This window comes from Trichechus manatus, unplaced genomic scaffold (assembly GCF_000243295.1).
Source record: "Trichechus manatus latirostris isolate Lorelei unplaced genomic scaffold, TriManLat1.0 scaffold00142, whole genome shotgun sequence".
Classification (NCBI taxonomy): Eukaryota; Metazoa; Chordata; class Mammalia; order Sirenia; family Trichechidae; genus Trichechus; species Trichechus manatus.
The window spans coordinates 3,053,659-3,070,259 of NW_004444078.1; the positions used below are offsets into that span (position 1 = coordinate 3,053,659).

At 35.5% G+C, this 16,601-nt stretch overlaps 1 protein-coding gene across 4 annotated transcripts in view; it reads right to left on the bottom strand.

Annotated features, from left to right (window-relative positions):
• PMS1 (PMS1 homolog 1, mismatch repair system component) overlaps positions 1–16,601 on the bottom strand; it is a 103,892-nt gene that overhangs the window by 74,332 nt on the left and 12,959 nt on the right. For all 4 annotated transcript variants that reach the window (XM_004385584.2, XM_023739886.1, XM_023739887.1 and 1 more), the window contains 2 exons: positions 13,187–13,338; positions 9,954–10,136 (listed from right to left, as the gene is read on the bottom strand). In XM_004385584.2, coding sequence (XP_004385641.1) covers positions 9,954–10,136; positions 13,187–13,318 — 315 coding nt within the window. In that variant the 5' untranslated portion in view covers positions 13,319–13,338. The remainder of the gene's footprint in view (positions 1–9,953; positions 10,137–13,186; positions 13,339–16,601) is intronic.

Consider the following 16,601-nt stretch of genomic DNA (forward strand, 5'->3'; position numbering starts at 1 on the left):
ATATACCATAATTTGTTTATCCATTTGTCCGCGGATGGGCACCTAGGCTGTTTCTGTCTTTTTACTATCATGAACAGTGCTGAAATGAACATGGGTGTGCATATATCTATTCGTGTGACAGCTCTTAGTTCTCTAGGATATATTCCAAGGAGCGGGACAGCTGGATCATACGGTACTTCTATTTCAAGCTTTTTAAGGAAGCACCAAATCGATTTTCAAAGTGGTTGGATCGTTTTACATTCCCACCAACAGTGTGTAAGTGTTCCAGTCTCTCCACAACCTCTCCAGCATTTATTATTTTGTGTTTTTTGGATTAATGCTAGCCTTGCTGGGGTGAGATGTTATCTCACTGTAGTTTCAATCTGCACTTCTCTAATGATAGCACGTAATTTATGGACAGGCTTTAGTGGGTTCAAGGTACCAAATGATGACTCAAAAGCAATGGGGATATAATTATCAATTTAAATTAATAGAAACAAATGAGTTTCAATTATTTATTTTCCAATTACCAGTCACTCCCAAACTTGAATTATGACTTCTTGACCATGGCTTATACCTTCAGGATACAAATATGATCAAAAGTAACGCTTTCGGACATTTAATGAGGCTGAAATTCACTTCTGGGAACGTCACGAGACGTGTGCGGTATACGCATGGATGCACTACGCCAGAACTTTTTACATAATTCTGTCATTTCTGCATGTTATATGTGTGTGCACATTATTTATGTGGGTGCACTATTTCTGAAAAATATGGAACTTCAACTACTTTAGAGGAATTTGTTTTTTAACAGACTATTCCCTTAAATGTGTTGGTAAAGTGAATAATCCTTTTATAAAGTGATTATCCCCTCCACTTTTATATTCTGCGTAAAGCTGCACTTCTGTATTTCAAGTTTATGGTTTAAAACAATAAAAATAAATCATATACATACCTATTTATGGATAATTTTTTTCTTAAACTCAAACTTTAAACTTACTGTTTAAATGTAAATACACATTCAGCTTTGGTGTAAAAATGGAAGACTCATTCAGCATAAAAATATTTTCTAAAATGTTAGTCATAGAAATATAAATTTAAGCGGATCTGTACTCTTTTGAGCCACTCTCCCCCTCAGCTTTCTACAGCCATGTCACGGACTGGTAGGAGAATATAACAAGGGCAAAACCTATCAGCCATGTCATGAGACTAGTAAAAGAGTGTAACAATGGTAAAACACCTCACTGTCAGAAAATACTAGAGGTTGGGGTTGGGGTGCTGGCAAGGAAAGCAGAGTGGACTGGGAAGGAGACAGCCTCCTCACACTTCTAATCAGCAATGATGACCCAAACTGTGAGCAATCTTTCTTGGCTAGCCTTGAACTCAGTAGAGGTGCATATCTTAAAATAAATTTATATAGTAGTTTAGGAAGAAGCCACAAAGATCCAGCTCCATTGCTGGAACTCATCTGGGTCTAACTGGGTCTACATTTGGTGGTTCTGTCACCTTGTTCTAACCAGGCACTAATTTATTGTAGGCCACATGGCTCTGTGGAACATGCTGGCACAAATGCAGGGAATATCAGTCACCACAAAAAAAATATGGCTTCTTTAGCTCACAGTACTAGTAGAGTCTATTAGATTTTCTCTGCAAGTGAAGTCCATAAAACCTTTACTAGGGGCACTGCCTCAAACTGCTATTTCCATGACAGACTATTGTTGTTAGGTGCTGTCAAGTCAGTTCTGACTCATAGCAAATCTATAGGACAGAGTAGAACTGCCCCATAGGCTTTCCAAGGAGCAGCTGGTGGATTTGAATTGCCGATGTTTTGGTTAACAGCCAAGTTCTTAACTACTACACCACCAGGGCTTCAAACTATTACCTCAGAAAGAAGCACCTGAAACAGAGGACGGTTGTAAGCCTCTGTGTACTCTTAAGTGATTGTTCTACTTCCTCCAAAAATACATTCCATGGTTCAAAAGCTATATAATTTTAAATAAGAGTTCTCCAGATAACTACCCTTAATATTCCCTGTTATATTCCAACTCTATTGTGTCCAACAGTGATATCCTCTAGTAAAGTTTGTTCAAAACAGAGGACAGAAATTGCTAGAGATCTTCCTTCCTGTCTCTAATTTAATTACTCCATGACTGTCCCTTTAAATTGTACGTTTAAACAACTGCTTTTCCAAAATGCCAAGGTCAGCTAACTTTACTTCTATTCCCCAAAGAGCTAGCCACCTGACCTAAAGTTGGTAAAGGCAGCCCTAGAACTCTGAGTTCTAGTACTAATTCTGCCAGTGGCTTGCTAGACGGTCCTGAATAAATGATTACACTATCATCTCTAAGGGGAGGGTGATAATAAGATGAAGATGATGCTAATACTTCATAAGGTTACATGGGATTTTTGCTTTAAGCACTTCAAAGCATTTTACAGATATTAACTTCTTCATCCTTTAAACATATTAGTGAATAGTAAATATATTCCAGCCTAAATCAATAAACCAAAGTGCTAAAAGCAAAATAGAACCCTAGTGGTCATAATGTAACATTTATATTAAAGTAAAAAATAGAACACAATATTGTATCTAATACCAAATATTTAAAAAATTAGAATTAGTAGGGTCCTATGAAAATCTACTTAGATAGGAAATGCTCTGTAATTCACTGCTGAAGACAGGGGAGGATAACACACATAAGCATGTTTCACAAATTCATGGAATACAGTGTGTTCCTCAGAGGAAGGAATTATATTTCAAGAGTTCATTTCATCATATGACCCTGTGTCCTGGGCAGGAAAACATTTTTGGACCAGGCACAGGTTCAGAATGCGTTAGTTGTGCAGCAGCTGGCATTTGAACCTGCAACAACTCCACCATCAAGAACATCTCTAATATTACAAACTATTAGTGGTGCTTCTTACTAGACACATTGAGGAACTGTGGCAGTGAGTGAATCCAGAGATGACAAGAAGTAAAGAAAATGTATATTTTAAAAGTACAAGTTTTAGAAGTTATGTTAGTTATTAGTTATTAAAAACTTACTCTTTGGTCCAGTTACCAAGTTTCAAAAAATTACAGAATTATTACAAAGTTAAAATTACATAAAAACATTTAAACTTTAGATAAGCATAGCTCTTCTCAATGTTTTAGATAAAAAGTAAAATAAAAACTTAGTATATATTCTAGTAAATGAAGCAAAATTCTCTGTTGACAAAAATTCATTTATGGTTATTATGGTAAAGTCTTTTTTTGGCTGACTTGTGGATAAGTACTTTGGCACAGAAACATGAGTCTGAAAACTAAGGTAAACTGTCCTTATGATTCAGATGAAATATGGAAATATGAATTTTTGCCTGGATAGCTGAAATGTCTTTTTCTTTCTGTGTGTGAGTATACCTACCCACGTAGGGTCGTACACCAACACAGGCACTTTGGCTTCAGAATCTGTTCTCAGATACTCTATTTTGGGGATACCAGAAACAGGAAGATCCTGGTTCTGGTATTTTCTTCACCAGAGTTCTATTGCTTGTAAGGAAGATGTATTTAGGATATTAAAACTGCTTCAAAAATTCTTGAGCCTATTCTTAACTACTACTGCCACGGCTCTAAAGGCCCTCAGGGATCATTTCTTTGGCTTAGAACCATGAGAATGATGACACTGGGAGGGTCCCCTTACCCTTTTACAGCTATGTGGGTCCACAAATAAGGGAGCCCCAACTTCCATCTTCAAAACAGAATGACTTAGCTTCTCAATTGATATTGCTGCATACTACTACTATTCATATTCAAGTCCAAAGATGAAATAACTTTCATTTGTGTGGCACATGATAATATTTAAGATGCTTTAATACATATTATTTCATTTGACCATCAAATCATTATTCTCATTTTACAGATGAAAAAATATGACTCTCAGAAAGGTTAACCTGTTTTATGCATCTATCCAAGTCTCTTATTTAACACTTGGGATTTAGAATTACACTTCTGACTCCTAGTTCAGACCTTGTTCTGATTTTAAGAAAACAAAACAAAACCATTCTGTATTCCTCCTAAAACTGAGGTGTCCTTTGTTCTCCATTTAAAATCCAGTTTAAAAAGTTTAACTGAGTTTCTTAAACATTTCTTTGGAGGGAAAAAAGATCATTTTTAATGTAAGATATATAAAACACCAGCCTAAAACAAACAATAAAATCTCTTATTAGGTAGGTTATATTATGTGAAAAAAATTATACATACAAGTAATCTTCAAAAACTTTTTATGAACCAGTCAAAACAGGATTTTCATTATCTCCAGCTAATTCCAGTCAGTATGCTTAGTAATTTAACATTCAGAAATGAAAAATACAGTAAAATTATTGCTCTACCAAAAAAAAAAAAAAAATTTCAAGAGAAATTATGCTTGTTGGTATGATTTTAAAGACAACTGTATCAGTCAGTTTGTATCAGTCACTCATATCCCTACATTTACCATAGACTATGCAAAGGCATTAGACTGTGTGGATCATAACAAATTATGGATAACGCTGCCAAGAATGGGAATTCTAGAACACTTAATTATGCTCATGAGGAACCTGTACATAGATTAAGAGGCAGCTGTTCCAACAGAACAAGAGGATACTGTGCGGTTTAAAGTCAGGAAAGGTGTGTGTAAGGGTTGGTTGTATCCTTTTCACCACACTTTTTCCATCTGTATACTGAGCAAATAATCCGAGAAACTGGACTATATGAAGAAGAACGGGGCATCAGGATTGGAGGAAGACTCATTAACAATGTGCGATATGTAGAAGGCACAACCTTGCCTGCTGAGAGCGAAGAGGACTTGATGCACTTACTAATGAAGATCAAAGACTACAGCCTTCAGTATGGATTGCACCGCAACACAGAGAAAACAAAAATCCTCACAACTGGACCAATACGCAGTATCATGATAAACAGAAAAGGTTGAATTTGTCAAGGGTTTCATTTCACTTGGATCCACAATCAACATGCATGGAAGCAGCAGTCAAGAAATCAAAAGACGCATTTTATTGGGCAAATGGGCTGAGAAAGATCTCTTTCAAGTGTTAAAAAGCAAAGATGTCACTTTGTAAGACTAAGTTGCACCTGACCCAAGCCATGGTGTTTTCAATCGCCTCATATGCACGTGAAAGCTGGACAATGAATAAAGAAGACCGAAGAAGAATTGACACCTTTGAATTATGGTGATGGCAAAAAATACTGAAAATACCACAGACTGCCAGAAGAATGAACAAATCTGTCCTGGAAGAAGTACAACCAGAATGCTCCTTACAAGCAAGGATGGCAAGACTACATCTCACATACTTTGGACATGTCATCAGGAGGGCTCAGTCCTTGGAGAAGGACATCATGCTTGGTAGAGGGTGAATGAAAAAGACAACCCTCAACAAGATGGACTGACACAGTGGCTGCAACAATGGGCTCAAGCATAACAACGATTGTGAGGATGGCGCAGCACCAGGCAGTGTTTCATTCTGTTGTAATGGGGTTGCTAGGATTTGGAACCAACTCAACGGCACTTAACAACAACAACAATGGAAGCAGTAATTCTCTCTCTGAAAACCAATATAGTTTACTCTGTAGACTTATAAAGTATGTTTTTCTCCTTTGCATTATCTAAGGTCAGAAGTAATTTTATAATTGAAAAATTGCTCATTCTTTTTAAGTGTATAAATAAGGTATACAGAATTACATGTATTTTAAATTTCTCCAGCCAATTTTGCTGAAAGTCTACTTAATTGTTTTGCTCTCATAACTAAAATTAATAACATATTTAAAATAATCCAGCAAAAAATAACTTCTACAATTAGATTTTTGGATGATGGTTGTTTTAATAGCGTGACAAAACTACATCCTAATTACGTATTATCATCTACCAAGTCTGATATGGTTTACATCTGCATGACTTTAAAATTACATGCATCAGTTAGTCTGGTAGATAAAATAACCTAATCACTAATTTTTATTCTATAATTGCAATCTCTATTAAAAAGTTTTCAAAATAAATCAGTCTTTAAAACAAAATACACAATTTCTATACATGAAGCCTCATTCTTTTTGTGTGGTTAGGAATATTCATTAAGTTTAAAACGTGAACTTCTTTTCCTCCAAAATCACTGATTAAGTTTTCCTGAATAATAACATTTATTTTTAAATGTAACTGACCTGAACAAACATACACTGATTTCTGTATTTTTCAAATACTATTCAAAGTCCTCCCACATAAAATTTCAACTTGGCTACTCCTGATAACCTATTTATTGCTGTTACCACCGCAGGCCTCGGTGTATTTATTATTTTAATATATAGGTATTTTTAAAACTTATACCTTTCTAACCATGCTGGTAAGAAGGCAGCATGGCCTACTGTGGAGCATGAAATTGGAACTGAATTCTTGGCTTTTCTATGGACATATTATGTGTCTCTAAATAGGTTACAATTTTCATATTCCATTTATTTCAGTGTGCACAGCTCCTCTGAAGTAAACTACCTAGCATGGCACCGTGCAGAGTAGACAATGAAAAATTTATTGACTGATCACTGGAAACTGTTTTGAAGTTGGGGTGAGAAGACCTGACATTTACCTTCACAGGACTTCAGAGTCCTCATCAGTAATAGGAGACTGAACTACAGAAGACACAAGTTGCAGGCTGGCTTCCCTAAGAAGCTGACTCCAAGACAGAAATAGCGAGCAGGAAATTTATTGGGGAGTGCTCTCCGGATGATCACCTGTGGGGGCAGTGAAGAAAGCAGCGCAGAAGCAGAAGTGGAGCTGTGCCACCGTCACAACAAAGGCCTCAGCTGACCCCATGGGGGCACTCTGGAGCTGAGACGGCCCTACAGAGCTGTCCTGAATTGGGACAGGGCCTTTACAACCCTGCATCAACCAGTTACTGGATGCAGGCTGCCCCCAGAAAGGGAGCATTGACCTTGGTAAGGTAGCTTTCTTCCTTCGGCTGAGGTGAGGGCAATCTCCAGAGGAAGACTCAGATGTGAGCACTCAGTCACCAATACTCTTGGCAGCTGGGGCAATGATTACTTCAGTCCTGAAGGCGGTTATCTGGGCAGTGTGCCAGTGTTCACTCTTCACTACTGAATAACAAGGCTTGTTCCAGTTCTATGACATTTCCTTTAGTTTTAAGGTACAGTCAAACCTAAACTATCATCAAAACAGCTGTCCTTGGTAAAATAAAACAAACTGTAAGATTCCATTCATATCAAGTTCAAGAACAAACAGAACTAATTTATACTGACAGAGGTCAGAATAGTGGTTTAGTGGTTACCTTTGAGGGATACTAACCGGGAGGGAGCATGAGAGAACCTTCTGGGGTGCTAATAATATTCTTTAAATTGGTCTGGAATACATGTGTATATATGTAAAAATTCATTGTGCTGTGTGTGTGTATCTATACACATAAACAAACATACCTGTGCGTGGTTTTCTCAAAGATTTATCAAAAAAAGATTCCATAAAATGTTCTTTTAATATTTTCTAAAATAAAGTATTGACACTGTAATGTACAAAACAAATGTAATTTTTTTATCTCAAAATAAAAGTTTAATTAAAAAGTCTGTTGAATAAAGGCACAAATAAAACCAATGAAAATAAGATCAAAGTTATTACAAACATCACAAAAAGAAAAATAAACAACCAGAAGATACCACTGAATATCTACCAGAGGAGCTGAAATTTAAAAAAAGGACAGACAATATCAACTATTAGTAAGAATATGGAAAAAGTAGAATTCTCATACCTTATAGTTGGGAATGTAAATAATTACAGATAATTTTTTAATAACTTTTGCAGTGTTAAACCAAATGTAATTTTTTTAAGTTTATAGTTTTCTGTTATTATAACACTTTAACAATTCTTTTACCCCTTTTATAATTCTTACGTGCAAAATTATTTTAAATATTTATAGTCAAGGCATTTGAAAGCGTCAAAAATGAAACAAACAATAAAATAATAAAGTAGGCTATCAAGTGGGTTTAAGTAATTAAATAAACAAAATAGAGCATGACCATTGGACAAGGACTTGCAAAACTGCCATCTAAAATCAGAAACGCAGTGAAGATTTGGATAAATTGGCTGCTAACCGAAAGGTCAGTGGTTTGAACCCATTAGCTGCTCTGTGAGAGAAAAACGTGGCAGTCTGCTTCTGTAAAGATTACAGCCTTGGAAGTCCTATAGGGCAGTTCTACTCTGTCCTATAGGATAGCTATGAGTTGGCATTGACTCCATGGCAAAGGGTTGTGTATGTACAACATATTTAAAAAGACCAAGTATAGTGCTGCCATCTAGCAGACAAAGCTGATAATGACCAATGTCATCTCTGAAAGGTTATATACATCATAGAAAATAGAGAAATGCCAAATTCTATCTTTTCTAACAATACCCTACCACAACAAAGCTCTAAGGCTATCTGGTAAGTTTGGACAATAGCTAAAAGTTCAAATACTTATGTTCTTAAAAAAATATGATTTTTAAAGTAGCCACCGAGACCTCAAACAACAGTACTAGTAGTAGGAGCTTCGAGGGTTCCCTGGTGCAAATCCCATCCCATTTTTAAAACAAACTCTTTCTAAAACGTCCCAGAGCTATAGTTTCTGAGGAGAAAGATGTGCAATGTCCAGTTGGTCTTCCCCAAAATCTATTTGGAGACTCACTGAAGACTAAATAAAGCAAGTGCTGAGAAAGAAAGAGAAGCTGGATTTTGGATAAAAGTTTTAAACAGAGTGAACTTAAGGAATGACAAGGTCTTTCCTCCTTTAGTGATGTCTGAACATCTGGATTCTAACAGGCAAGGGCCCCTATTCTGTGCTCCAACAGCAAGATTTCTCATCTTAACTATCACCCCTCAACACACACACACACCAACTTCTGGCCTACTTAGGCATCACCTTACAGAGCCCAAAAGTCAAAGAGTAAGAGAATATTCAGAGTAAGCTGAATATTCATGAAAAATAAGAGAAAATCTACACTTGCCAGCACTCCAAGAGCAGCAGGACAGAGAAAGACCACAATGAGAATGGAGAATACAACACTGCTGGAGAGACTGAGCTACTAAGTAGATGTCCAGAGACCAGACAAGGAGATAGCAACAACATCTCATGTCTATGCCACTTTTTCCAGACAAGAGGTACAAAGTCTTACCATTTCACAGCACTCACACAGGAAAGATCTGACAGCCTAATCACGAGTGAGGGGTTACACTGTCACTGGGAAAACTTAGCTAAAGAGATCCTCAAAATCACCAGGTCACCCACTGCCACACAGATACTGTTACACTATAACACACAGCCCAGCACCCACAAAGTAACAATATGGCGCAAAGAAACTAGTATAGAGTCACATAATCAAACATAATGAGATACACAGAAATGAGAAAATCAAGGTTCTAGATGGGCTTTGCCACAGCCTAGTTATGTAATCTTGGCAGAGGCAGTGTAATATAATTGGTACTGAGTGTGGCAGGCACTGAACTCAGGGTTTATAGACAGTAAAAGTATCTAACCAGCAGTTAGAGTAAAATTCTAGTATCCAATCTGCCTCTAGTTTCTAAGGTTTAGGCTAAGTCAATCTCATCTGTACTGACTAGAGTGACACTTCTAGTGTGTGTTTCACAGAACAAAAAACAGTGATATACTTCTCAATAAAAGGGTTTCATAGTCAAGCAGGTGTAGTGAAATGCAGCTACCATAAACCACCAAACTTAGAGACTCACAATGCACTTTATTATAGTAAAGATGGCTCCAAGAAGTACTACAGTAAAGTAGCAATTTAAATTTATTTGATACATTTTTTTCCAAACTACTGGGCCACTAAACCACTTTTTCCTCTAACAAATACTAACATTGCAAAACATAAGCTTGCTAAATACTGGGTTAGTTTCCTCTTAATTCTAATATTCTGTAATTATAAAACCACTAAAACTGTTAATATAAATTACCTTACCTCAGCTACACAACAAATTGACCCCAAGGCTTCTCCACGAAAACCGTAAGTTGTCAAATTTTCAAGATCTTCATGACTATTTATTTTTGAGGTATAGTACTTCACTGCCATTACAGGTGCATCAACAGCCTTGATACCTTCACCATTGTCTCGCACCTCAATTTTATCAAATCCATAGTTCTCCTACAAAAAGTTAAAAAATACTTTAAGTGTATAAAAACATTATTTATTATCACATTTAGGAACAGAAGGAAACACAAGTGAAACAATTATGTGATTTATTTACATTTTATGGAAGGTTAATATTATAGAAGAGGTAAAGTTCTTTAGCTCTATTGATTCCCAATTATAGTACAATGGGTAAACCTCTTGTTTTCTCTGGACTCAGGTTCTATAAAATAAGGGAGTCAGTATGATCTTTAAGATTTCTCTGGAGAGTTTCAGTATCTTGGCTATTTAATACATATGTTTAAACTAGACTAAAAAAAATTATCTGTGAATGACATACACCTTCTGCATATATAACCCCCCAAACAAAACAAAACAGATCACCAAAAATAAAAACACCTTGCTCTCCCCACAAAAAGTCCAGCAAGTATTATTATTCAACCTTATTTTAAACACTTTCTTCCTTGAACTACTGATTGCTTTCATAAGAAACATATATATTTACTACATTATAACTTTCTAAATTTCCTTCTGCAAACAGTTACCGAACAGGAAGCTGCTAAGAAAATATAACCAGTTTGGCAATCTCAGTGAATTTTAAATTTGAAAATCAAGAAAATAAAAAAGGATCTCAATTAATAGCTTAGTTTTTGTATTTTAATACTAAAAACATGCACACACAACAAAATCAAAATCTAAATTCCTACAGTGACCATGCTTTCTATGAATAACCAGTTGTCTTATAAATCTGGTAGCCAGTGTTTATCATAACCTCCACTCCACAAAGTTTTATGTGTATGGCCACGGATGCAAGTTATAACAGAAAAAAAATTCCTACAATTATAACTCTGATATTTGAAATAATATATCTTTTAAAAAAATCTAAAATTACATAATACTGCATGTGTCAGTGATTTTTAGATACATTAGGTATACAAGGAGGGAGAGGTGAGCGACATCTCATCTCTCTCTCAATCTAAAATTAAGCTGACATTCTGGGAATAAGTTATCTGCTTCATTTTAAAAGAAAATCATTAACTATAGAAACCCAAATCTAACATAAGTAAGAACTTCAGGCATCTGAATAAAATAAGGACATAAAGGTCTACTTAAATGTTTAAAATACTATCAAAGTATTTAATTAACTAATTATGAAAACATTCATATACGGGACAGCTATTATTGCACGAAACCATAACAAAACAGGTTTTATTATATAGAGTAATACAGTTAAAGCGTTTATTTTCAAATTTTATGAAGCAGATACTGATACATGTCAGGAGACTAAAATATACATCCATATAAAACTGTTTACTTTACTTTTATAGGAGAACTTTTGTCTTTGTAACACTATTTTAAAAACTGTATTTTTCTTCCAGAGACCTTTAAGAACAAGATATATATTTGTCTGCCTACGATTCTTAAGTGAAACCTATAAGAAAGTCAAGTTTTAAAGGATAAGGAGTTAACTGCTTAACCCTATTTAATCAGTATCAACTGTATTCTGATCCAATTGAACCAACTATATGAAATGTCTAAGAAAAATAATCATTCTTTAGGTTTAATTTAATAAACTTATTTTCATGTTTATGAAGCATATTATTAAAAAACACAATACAGGTTTGATATGGTATAGAACAGAAGTTCTCAAAAATGTGTTCCCTGTACTAGCATCAGTCTCAATTAGGAACTTGATAGAAATGCAAATTATCAGGCCCCATGCAGAATCTGAAATTCTAGGGGTGAGATATGGGTAATGTTTTAACAAGTCCCGTAAATGATTCTGATGCACCAAAATGTTTGAGAAGCATCAGTATCAGGAAAGATCTTAAATGGGTTTTGTAGTCAGAAACATCTGGGTTCTAATCTCAGCTCCACCACTTTCTAATTACGTATCTTTGGGCAAGTTCTCAGAACCTTAATTATCTGTAAAATGGATATATCAAACCAAAAAACCCACTGCCATCGAGTCCAACTCACAGCGATCCTGTGGGACAGAGTAGAACTGCCCCAAAGGGTTTCCAAGGCTGCGCACTGCCACATCTTTCTCCCACGGAGTAGCTGGTGGGTTCAAACTGCCAGCCTTCTGGTTAGCAGCCAAGCGCTTTAAGCACTGTGCCACCAGGGCTCCTTAAAATGGATTTAGGAGAAGTTAATTCACAGAGTTCTTGAAGGAGTAACTGAAATTATATATAAAATACATAGCACAGAATCTGGTAAATGACAGACATTAAGAAAACATTAGGTCCTTTTCCTACAAAGATATCTGTATCAGTATTATTTCTAATGCCATAATAACAAAAATAACATAAATGTCTAAAAACTGGGAGACATTTTTAAAATTATGTATTCTTACATTCACTCAAACAAAAAAAATTTTTTATTCACCTCCCTAGTATGCCTAGTATTCCTAGTACTGGCCAAGTATGGAGAACCTTGTGTCTATAAGTTAACAATTCAAAATAAGGGAGACAGACACGCAAACTAATTGCAATAAATCATACTGAGTGTTATAAACCAGGTGCTGCCTAGTCAGTTACAAACCATGGCAACCCCACGTGTGTCAGAGTACGACTGTGCTCCATAGGGTTTTCACTGGCTGATTTTTCATAAGTAGATTGCCAGGCCATCAGTGTTACAAGTCATTATTAACTCAAATAATCTAAGACACAGCACTTACATTTAAAAACGTGAAAACTAGGAAGCAACAAGGAAAATGATTTTGAAATAAGGTGGAAAAAATGAAATTCAATGGGAAGTATATACTAAACAAGTAAATATAAATAACCAAGGTTAAATATTAGTAAAAAGACAAATTAAAGTGATGTTTTAGATGGAGTCCTAAAAAATGTTTTCTTTCATAATCCCCTTTAGTGTTAACATAATGCTGATTTACATTAACATTTATTTTTTAAGAATTTACTCTTAAACAAAACAAGGGTTAAATGTCCTAAGAATAAGCTACTGGTACAAAAAAATGGAAAAAATGTAATAGTTATAGGAAGAAAACATCTGCTCAGCCCTTTTTTCACTTTAAAGTCATTTGGCTTCTCAAGGAAACTCACCAGTTTAACATCTATGCTGGTAGCACCAGCATCCAAGGAGTTTTCAATGAGCTCTTTTACAACACTAACCACTGAAGTGATTATCTGAGAACTTGAAAGGAGGCGAACTGTAGCTGCAGGCAACTGTTTCATTCTAGCTTTTAGCAGAGTGGCTAGAAAATAAAAATGTAAGTTACAAAAATAAGATATGTTGAACAAACATTCCTAACAGAATAGACAAGGATAATAATGATAATAATAATAATAGCAGCTCGCATTAATTGAGTGCTTACTGTGTGCCAGGCTCTTCTGAAAGCATACACAGTTTTAAGCAATTTATTTCTTAGAAATAACTTTGAAATAGGTAACTTTATTATCTCCATTTTACATATGAGAAAAGTAAAGCAGAGAGAAGTTCAGAAACTTGTCCAAGGTCATCCAATCACTTAGAGACAGAGCCAATTCTTAATTACAGGCTACCATGCAATACTTCCTCTGTTGATACATAATTTAATCACCTCTTATTCAAAATAATAGTCATAAACAGGTCCAAAAGATCCAAAATAGCATAGGAGTGATGAAATTACCTTTTTTTCTAATTTCTCTCAGGGCTTTTGTGTGACTTTAATTGCTGACTTTTCTCCTAAACTCCAATCACTACCTAAAACTCAACACATAACAGCCAGCCTCCCCCACCCATGATGTTCCTATAAAAATTAAGTTCATTAATGCAGACCCAAATCTAATCAATTTCTATGTCCCATCAATTATTTTTTCAGTATCTCTCACATCTAGTTTTTCCTTTTCATCCTCTCATCATTACAATAGTTTAAGCTCTCAGCATTACATAATTTCCTAATTAACCTCCGGCTTCTTAACCTTTGGTCATCAACTCTATACTACCCATTAATAATATCCATAATGATTACAAGAACAACTACTATAATTTACCGAACAGCTGGTATGCTAGGCACTGTGCTAAACACTTCACATATGGGATTGCATTTAATCCTTCAAACAACCGTTAAAAGTAGGTACTATGAATAAATATTACCATTTAAAAGGTAAAAAATAAACTGGGAGATTAAATTACCTAGCCTAGGTACTTCTCAAGTTTAGAAATTTTTTCTTCAAATATACTTTCCTAAATGTCTGTCCCAAGTATGCCCCGTAGATAATTCACTAAGGCACGTAAACAATGGAATCATCCAAACAAGAGTGTATTAAAGTTTTTTTTTTTTTTAACATTCTGTTTGTAAATCACACTATGGTAGTAACTGAAGAACAATAAGAACAGTTGTGCTATGAGTATAATGTACAAACTGCCTCACTGGGAATGACCAGTTGGTGCTGTCACCTTCAGATGAGGACAATGATAGTCATGTGTCTTAACAGCAGACTCTCTTAACCATCATTAGTCATCTACACATTCCGGTGAGTAACAATCTATTCTTCAATTATTGAGCTCTTTTGGACTATCTAGACTCTAGAAACATTGTTAATCTAAACTGGTCAGGTAATTATCCTCCACACTATTCTCCATAAAACATCATTCTATAGGAGTAGGATATGGAATGTGTAGCTAATTGCTTCCATAAAAAACTGCTCCTTTGTCATGGGGCCAGAAGAACTGGATGGGGCCTAGCTACCATTACTCAACATTTTGATCTAAGATTCTTTAAAAGAATCCTGATCCAAAGGGTGAAAATGCAGAACAGAATTTCAAATTCTCATGGACTCCAGACTTTCTGGAGCCATGGAGTCTGGATGAATCCCTGAAACTACAGCACTGAGATAATCTTTATACCTCAAACCAAAAATAACCCCTCAAGTTTTCTTAAAACAATAGTTTAGCTTAACTAGTAAAGAATATCTGCCTTGAGCATTGTGCTCTTTCAAGATCCATCTATATGGGATCAAACTGCAACAACAGCAACTCAAAAGATTAGATAGGAACCTTAGGGGGTAGTGAGTTTATGTTAATGGGGGAAGAACAACTCAGAAAAAGAGGGTGAGAATGGTTGTACAACTTGAAGAATGTAATCAAAGTCACTGAATTATACATGTAGAAACTGATGAATTGGTGAATGTTTTGCTATATATATTCTCAACAACAAAATAAAATTTTTTTAAAAAATCATTCTAATCATGTGTCAGTAAGATAAAGCTCAAATCTCAGCACTGATATTCAAGGTCCTTTACATGCTGTTATGGATTGAATTGTATCCCCCAAAAATGTGTGCCAACTTGGCTATGCCAAGATTCCCAGTATTGTGTGACTGTCCTCCATTTTATGATCTGATGGAATTATCCTATGTGTTGTAAATTCTAACCTCTATGCTGTTAATGAGGCAGGATTTGAAGCAGTTATGCTAACGAGTCAGGACACAATCTACAGGATTAGGTTATATCTTGAGTCAATCTCTTTTGAGATATAAAAGAAAAGAATCGAGCACAGAGGAGAAGGACCTTATTACCACCAAACAAGAATCTGAGGCAGAGCACATCCTTTGGACCCAGGGTCCCTGTGCTGAGAAGCTCCTAGACCAGGGGAAAGAGTGATGACATGGACCTTCCCCGAGAGCTGACAGAGAGAGAAAGCCTTGCCCTGGAGCTGGCGCCCTGAATTTGGACTTCTAGCCTCCTAAACTGTGAGACAATAAATTTCTGTTTGTTAAAGCCATCCACTTGTGGTATTTCTGTTATAGCAGCACTAGATAACCAAGACAGAGGCTGATTCAACTTGTTCATCCAAAATCTCTATGCCAGTTGTTTTAGCTATGAAACCCTTGGTCTAAACAAACAAAAATCCCATACGGAAATCAGATGCAGGAATGGGAGGTTTGCATTTGCCTTAATGCCTTATTTCAGAAACTATTCCAAGAAAAGAAAAAACACTAGCTTAACAATATGCAATTCTTCTAGAGTCAAGATTTTCTTGTACAAAAAACAAAAACAAAACACAAAAAACCTAGGTACTTCCTTAATTTACCATAAGTAGTTATCTGCTTACATGATGATTTGATCCTATAGAACCTAGGTCCAAAGAAAACAGCAGTACCACAAACAAAACAAAACAATGTTATCAATTTTGGATTCTGTCTCAGGCAACATAAGACATAAGACAAGCAGAGTCATGTAAAGTAAGACTCAATAACTTGAGCAAGAATGGAACATACATAACAATTACATAGGATTTGAAGGTATGCATTTCTGGGAAGAGGTCAATATACTGAGTTCTGAGTAGTGTTAACTGGACACAATTCATAAATATATTTTGCTTTACACAAGGTAAAGCTGACTTGCACAGTGGAAAAAACATACCAGAGTCTAAAGGTTCATCTTTATGGCATATAAACTGAAGAAAATCACTTATATTCCTCTGTAAAACCACTTCATCATCTGTAAAAATGGTGGTAACACCTCATTGGTTTGT